The sequence below is a fragment of the Cibotium barometz genome, chromosome 19, assembly GCF_041138505.1.
Source record: "Cibotium barometz isolate CiBa-2024 chromosome 19, ASM4113850v1, whole genome shotgun sequence".
Classification (NCBI taxonomy): Eukaryota; Viridiplantae; Streptophyta; class Polypodiopsida; order Cyatheales; family Cibotiaceae; genus Cibotium; species Cibotium barometz.
Genome location: NC_141064.1, coordinates 23,910,085 through 23,918,071, shown reverse-complemented (window position 1 = coordinate 23,918,071; position 7,987 = coordinate 23,910,085). Strand labels below are relative to the sequence as shown.

The 7,987-nt window shown below is 41.9% G+C and overlaps 1 protein-coding gene across 1 annotated transcript; it reads left to right on the top strand.

Moving 5' to 3' along the window:
• The first annotated feature begins 5,642 nt into the window (after positions 1–5,642).
• On the top strand, positions 5,643–6,366 carry LOC147628367 (uncharacterized). Its single transcript, XM_086813044.1, has one exon. The coding sequence runs from the start codon at positions 5,752–5,754 to the stop codon at positions 6,364–6,366; it is 615 nt and encodes a 204-aa protein (XP_086669170.1). The 5' UTR covers positions 5,643–5,751.
• Positions 6,367–7,987: the final 1,621 nt, after the last annotated feature.

Genomic DNA, 7,987 nt, shown 5'->3' with positions numbered 1-7,987 from the left:
AAGAGATTGTGTACTTGAGAATGAGTTGTGTTACATTACATTGAAATGACCCTTTATATAGGTCCAAGTACCATATGGGCTTTGCCTTTGCATGTGGGATAACTCCTAGCCTTCACCACATTCATCCACATCCCTTTGACCTTGTCTATGATATGACATAGATCACTTTTTCTAACACCCTTCCTTGATCATGGCATATCATAATGCCCTTCCTCGCTTCTAACATTACATGAAAGAAAAAGCTTAACTCATAAGGAGTATAGCTCTACAGTACAAAAAAGAAATTAGCATCGCTCATAGGGAGCATAGCTTCTACATTGCGAAAAGAAAATGACATGACATGAAAAACATTCCTACATGAAAACATTCCTCTCCCATACCCCATCATCATCATAGCATCATCATCATATCCATGGGCATCATCATCATCATTTGTTGGTCATGGAGACCCAACTCCCCATCAATCCCCCCTTGAGGGCTACATGGCCTACTGAGAGATATTGTGAGCATCATAAAAACACATAACCTACATCATCGGTGGTTAGAGGTGTCCATACATAAACTTTGGGTAAGAGAGGGCATAAATCATTCGTCATTATGACATGTGAGCCATGACATAAGAATCAACATAGACAGCATCTTGTTCATCTTCATCGATATCTTCGTCTTTATCTTCATCCATTTTTGCATCTCTGTCTGCATCTTCATCTGCATCTTCATTTTGCATAGCATCTTCTTCGTCCTGACATTGCACATAGATTGGTCGTGCGTGCATTCCCATCAATCATACCCATTCTAACTACCATTGCCACTTAGGCTACATCATAGGTGCCTAGAGGTGGTTTTCATCCAACAAATTTTCCTACATATTTTTGGAGTTGTGCCCCCACTAGATCCAAAACATCTCCCATATTTGATGCATGCATTTTTGTTGATGAATGCCACTGTGGAATACAAATTCCAAAGAAAGAAATCCCAAGATGATGAAGCATTTGCTTCCCATGTGAACACCCACTATGGAAGCCTCTTTTACACTAAGGTTTTTATACCTTAGTATCAACGGTGGTTTTTATAACTGCGTTGTCAGCGCACCGTTAGTATTTTTGATGGGCACCGCCAAATGTCAGCGCTTTCCGTCGATTTCAGATCTGCTTGGTGTTCGAAGGCTCCACAGATGATGCTGGATAAGGATCTGGTCAACTGCCTTCTTCGTCTCGCCGTCACCGCCTATGTTCTGCTGTGGCCTGCGCTACTGGGCAGCTCCTTCTTCTACTGCTTTGGACAGTGATAGCTTCTCATTCCCTCCTGGCTTCTGTACTAGGTTTGTGGTTGGCCGTGCACCGTCGTGAGCTGCCACACATGCTCTACTTGTTCTTGCAAATGCGTGTCTCGGAGGTTGCTGAAACAGCTGGCACTTGGAGATGTAAATGTTGAGGCCCGTGCTGCTATCTCTCGTTCTGATGCTGCCGTCTACAGCATAGCCTTCACTGCCGGCTAGCCGTTGCTTTGTTGCCGAGCTGCTTATCTATTCTTTAGATGCTCACTCTCTCTCTTCATGCGGTGTGTGTTCCAAGTACCTCTTGTATGGCAAAGCGAGCGCTCGTCTATGGACTCTTATCTCCTTTGAGAGTCTAAAGGGCTCTAAACTAAAGAGACCAACACAATAATCCTAATGAAAGAGATTAGTGCTAATGATGTGAAAAATACTAAGCTAAGCTAAGAGAGATAGACCTAAGCTATTGGAGAGCTGAACCTACCAGATCCCTAATGGTGCAAAGACTAATGCAATAATTTTGCTATTCCTTCTTCTCAATGGCACTTCCTTTTGTGGGCACCATATTGAAGAGAAATGGCAAAATAACTAAACTAAGCTAAGCCATAGCCTGCCAGGCTCTGATACCATGTTGGAAATCATGGATCTAGGACTAGGCTAGCCTATGGAGGTTCAAACATAATGCTAAACATGATTATAAACAAATGACAAAGAGCAATACAAAGCAACACAAGATGCACTTACTTGACCAAGAGATTGTGTACTTGAGAATGAGTTGTTGTGTTACATTACATTGAAATGACCCTTTATATAGGTCCAAGTACCATATGGGCTTTGCCTTTGCATGTGGGATAACTCCTAGCCTTCACCACATTCATCCACATCCCTTTGACCTTGTCTATGATATGACATAGATCACTTTTTCTAACATTCAATAGCATCATCAATTTTTACATCATTGCTCAGTATTATTTCCACACTCTATACTCTACCATTCTTCATACACTTTGTAGGTTTCCTTCATTATCAGTGATCTATTGGTAAGAGTAATCTCAATTGCATTCAGTAGGCATTGACAGCACCTGCAAGTAGCCAGTATATTTACATTTTGTGTGAGATTAGTTATTTACAAGTTGAAATGGTAGGTAGTGATGTATTTGGGATGCTTTCCACCATTAAGGATAAACTTGGTGAGACCAACTACACGTCATCATCATATATGATGTTTCGTGTATTGGTTGCCAAAGGGTTTTTGGAACGTCATTATTAGCATTGAGGCATGCCCTGTCTCGTTAGCATAGGATAGTACAAGTACTTTGGATAGTGACACTAGTTCAGATGTAACTGTGGCATTTGCCTCCACACCTCCCAAAGTGGAAAAAACCAAGTGGGATGGCAAGGATGCATAGGCACATACATTAGTGGCACTCTCTATGAAGAGGACCATTATTCCTCATATTCACTTATGTAAAACTACTAAGGAGGCTTACAATACCTTTATTGCACTTTACCAATTATATAATGAGATGCGAGAGGCCTACTTACGTAAGTAGTTAGGGTTTGAGCATATAAATGAGGGAGATTTAATAGGAGTTTCTCACAAGGATTAAAGATCTTAGGGAGCAACTTGCATGTATGATAAGGCATATCTAACAGTTCATTGGTGTCTACTATTCTCACAGCTTTACCAAATTCATACCAAGGTTTTACATCCACACTTCAACTCATGATGAAGGATAACCCCAAAGCCCTTATGTTTAATGAAATAGTTGTAGTGCTAGAAGAGTTATATCAACAAAGCCGAATTAGTATGCATGTGGGAGATTAGGCATTTTGCATTGCTGGTAAAAAAGGTAAAGGCAGAGCCTTTTCTCGAGCCTTTTTTCATGGTGCTATGAGGTATGTGGTCCTATGAGGACACCATCAATCACACAAGGGATATCTATACTTTGTGACTTTTATTAATGACTATTCTAGGTACCCCTAGGTGTATATGGCACCTTTCGTATAGATCGAGGGGGGGAGTATATATCAAAGGAGTTTCATGTATATATGGATGAAAGAGCAACAATGGTCACTTTGAACCATGATGCTGAGTATATGACATGATAGCTTTACAATGACTGTGAAGTGTGTATGGCTCAGATGACTTTTGGTAGATCTTGGTGTTGGACAACAACCCCCACCTCCATCTTCACTGATAGATCAGAGTGCATTGGCCTTGTGAGGAACCCAATATTGAATGCTCTATGTTAGGGAGAGGCTCATTGTTGTAGAAGAGATTAGCCTAGCTTATGTCTCTACACATGATAATGTGGCAGATATGTTCACGAAGGCTCTCTCATGATCAAAGGAGAAGTTTGAAGCTTTGGGCTTATTGCCATTTGGGGATTGATTAGCCATACGATCCTTGTACATGTTCACATCATCACAACAGGAGGGATTTGTAGCCATTTATATAGTAATAATGTGTGGACGTAGGCTAGTTACTACATCTATGCATGCATTACTATGTTGATCTCAACTCCAATAAATTATAGCCCTTTTTTGGTAGATGTGTGGATGTAGGCTAATAATGGGCTGGTGCACTTTTTTCAGCAACATGATCTCAAAGCATTCCATTATTGATTTTCTTAGCATGTATTGGGTTGCTTTATACATGAGTTATGCCTGAAGCATTCCATTGCCGATTTTCTTAGCATATTGGGTTGCTTTATACATGAGAAAGTATTATCCTCTTTTATCTTCCATGTGTGGCTCCTACCCTTCATAGTCTTCACCTACCAATTCCCTATCCACATTGTGGCCAGGAGCTATGGTTGGTTACCAAGGAAAAATGGGAAGTGAAAGTGGAGTTGCATTCAATTTTGGTAGTATCGCTTCCCACTCTATCATAGATTTGATAATAATATCTCCTATATCCGAATCAGGGACACTCATTTGTTTCCATATGATTCTTGCTATAAATGGTACACCAAATAATAAAATGTTTTGGCTACAATTTAGAAGGGTTGGAACCGCTTATCTTTAATTTCTCTCGCATCATGGTGGTTAGCCAACTCCTTAACCACTACATCATGTGGCTTTGTCTTCTCCAAATGAGCTTGTTTTTTGCTGTTAGATCTGGACCTTGATGATGAGGAAGGCTTCCACTTTCTCCATCACGTGGCTTTGTCTTCTCCAAACTAGCTTGCTTTTTGCTGTTGTATCTGGACCTTGATGATGAGGAAGGCTTCCACTTTCTCCATCCTTTGCACTTCTTGATGATGAACAACGCAGGAAAGACCATCATGCAGTTGGGTTTGATAATGAAGTCTTGAAGCCCTAGTCTCTTGGTATTTTGTTCTTTGATTCTAATTTTAGTCTCTTGGACTTCCATTGTAGAGCATTGTGCAATGGGACAAGATTATAGACCTTCATGACATAGTCTCGTACCTTGTCCTTCTTTTGATCAGTTCTCATAGATGGAGAATTTGTTGTGCCAATTGTGCTAATTGGAACCTTGTGGGTGATGAAGGTTGGATGTATATTGTTCCACTCCTCTGTGTGGTAGCTGGTAAATCTTCATACTAGTGGTGATTTCTACCCACTATAAACACATTAGGAAAACCCTTTACATAGTTTCCCTCCTTTTTGCTACCGTGAGGATGGCATTAAATCATCTATAAACACATTAGGAAAACCCTTTACATAGTTTCCCTCCTTTTTGCTACCGTAAGGATGTATATTGTTCCACTCTTCTGTGTGGTAGCTGGTAAATCTTCATACTAGTGGTGATTTCTACCCACTATAAACACATTAGGAAAACCCTTTACATAGTTTCCCTCCTTTTTGCTACCGTGAGGATGGCATTAAATCATCTATAAACACTGTGCATTTTTTCTCAAAATGTTATAGGCACTTGAATGACATCACCTGAGCACATCACCATGGCCTTATCATTTCTCCATGTGATTGGCGATGGTCAATATATTGTCGAGCTATTAGTTATTATTTTTTAGAATTGTTACTTTATCTTGGCTCTTGTTGTATAGAAAATTTGATGCAGTCCCTCAAAAGGTCTTATAAGGAGTTGATTTAGTGAACCTTTTGATAGTAGTCTGGGTTGGCCTCTTGAAGCTCTATTTGACCTAGTGAGGTACTTGTCGATGGATCGAAGGTGATTTGAAGCTGTAGAGCTTAGCTTCATACATCACTTGAATCATGGGTGAGGGTTGTCCTTGTTGAAATGCAATGAATCTCATATATACGATGGACTTGCATTTTCACCTTTAAAACGAGTTTCTCAATTTCCAAAAATCTCCAAATTTTAGTCACAGTACCAACAAAATTTAGAAAAAAACCTTTAAAAGTTTATAGTGCTCCTCAAAGTCGTGACATGCTTCCCGGAGGTGAGCGAATCTCACAAGCATAGCTGAAAGGGGAGGGGACCTCTGCTCCCAATGGGAGCAATGGCAAGTCGGAAGTGACATCGCAAAATGCTGAAGTCGAAGCAGAGCATTAGCAGCAAGTCCATCGTGTCGATGTACGGTGAGGACAGCCCAGACGAGGCCGCCCAGCAGCACCTTGTGGACCTAGAGATCGGCGTACCCAGCAGGCGCCCCCCTCGGAAGCTCAAGCGCTCCGGCCTCTCCAGAATGCTGCACCGTCTCCAGCACCGCCACAAAGTTGCCGCTTGGTCCCTCCTCTTGGGCTCCTTTGCTCTTGGCACATGCATCCTCTACCTGATTGCTAGGGTTTACCAAAACTTCTTAGGTCCCTCTGCATTGCACCTACCCTCTTCCCACCTCTACCCCTACCCCAACCTCCATAACCTCGTCATGGTCGCGGGACATGCTGTCTACACAAGTACCGGATGTGGCAATGCTGATAGAGAAGGTTCTTGGTTCCTTGAATCATACCAGAAGCACCCTGGCCAGGCAGCCACCTTCCTTCATCACATCAGAGCTGGAGTAGAGTCCGCAGCCTCTGATGAGAATGCGCTTCTTTTGTTTAGCGGCGGGGAGACGCGGAAGGATGCAGGACCTCGAAGCGAAGCTCAGAGTTACTGGTCCGTCGCAGAATCCTCCAATTGGTTTGGTGAGTGTTCATAATCTCATGGATTTGGGTCCAATCTTGTTGTTTTTATGGAACAATGTGATGTTGAAGCAAGAGTGGAAACATGCTTTTAAGCCTAGTTTTTTGGCTTTATGGGACAATGCGATGTTGAAGCAAGCATAGAAGCATGGATGTGGGCTGATCTTATATTTATGGCGCATTGTCTTGTTGAAGCAAGCATAGCAACAAGTAGAGTAGAGGAGGAAGCTTAAAAAATAAGAAAACAGTTAAGCAAAGGAGTAGCGCCCAAGTCAAGGTCATAGAGCCCACATTTGAAACTTGCATTGAATGATTACAAGATGCTAGTCTATTGTGAAAATTGAACACTTGCTTGGAGAGTTAAAGAACAAAAGTGTTTCTATAGTGCCTGGCCTTTGTCTTTACCTTTCTTATGGCACCGCCTAATGTTGAGCAAGGAAAGAACTAATTATACTTGAAGGGAACTCGAAACTGCAGAAGCCTTCTGGGTTTAGGTTATTTGCTTGGACAGCTATCCAGTCAAAAATCTTGCAGTGTCTGGTCCTAGGTGAAGGTAAAATTTCTTAAACTTGCTAGATAGCATTGAGATCTCAATAGAATGTTGAGAGTATGACACTTGTGCCAGAGGCTCAAGATTAGCATAACAAATGGCCATGAGATCTTGTAATATAACCCATGAGAGAAGCATAATGAGATACGATAAATTTGTAAGAACTCAAGAGGGCAAGAAAGAAGATAAGAGCACGCCAAGCATGGAGAAAGGGATTTTGTTAGAAGAGGAGATGAAACTTGTAACTATTTGGTCCTCTTAGCTCTTTTTCACATTATGAACTTATGCCCAGATACATGGACAGACGGATGAAAGCATTGAAACAGGGATCTTGAAGTTGGCCCATGAAGAAGCACCCGTTTTGGTTAAAAAGCAAGGAAAAGTAGAAAGTCAAACTTGGTTGACCACGAGCCAAGGTCACCATTGGAAAGAGGAGACTGAGCCGAACCAAAAAGCTAAGGGCCGCTAAACCAAAAAAAAGCAGCTCCAAGGCCAAAAAGCAAGGCCCTGAAGCTATGGAAGCATAAAACAAGAACTTTGGCAAAGATGAACAATATTTTAATATAACTAAAATATTAAAGTAAAAAGAGAAAAGCAAAGCATAAAGTATTGCTTTTGGCAAAAAGCAAGGCCCTTCCCAAGTATAAAAGAAGCTAGAGTCCTCTTGTTTTGAGCATCAAGCTTGTGGAGAGCAAGGAGACCCTCATCTTCATCCACTCGTTGCCGCTCAGCTCAGCCCAGCCCAGCTGCTCCCTAGCTCAGCCTGGCCGCCGCCCAACTCCGTCACCCCCCAGAGCCACTGCTGCCCAACTCTGTCGCACCTCCCGCCGTCACCGCCTATCTTTGAGATTCGAGATTTGTAGTTTGACTTGGGATTTGGACTCGGAATTGAATCTAGACTTGGATTTGTATTTTGGATTTGGTACTAGCCCGGTGAGAGATACTTGTGGGTTATCCCTATGGTGTGATCTTGTGCCTTGACATCGACATCGACTTGGATATCCTACATCGGCATATTTGTTTGTTTTGTGTTCATTGATTGTATTGATCCTGGCCAGTGTGCCCGTGGATTGTTCTTGAATAGATTC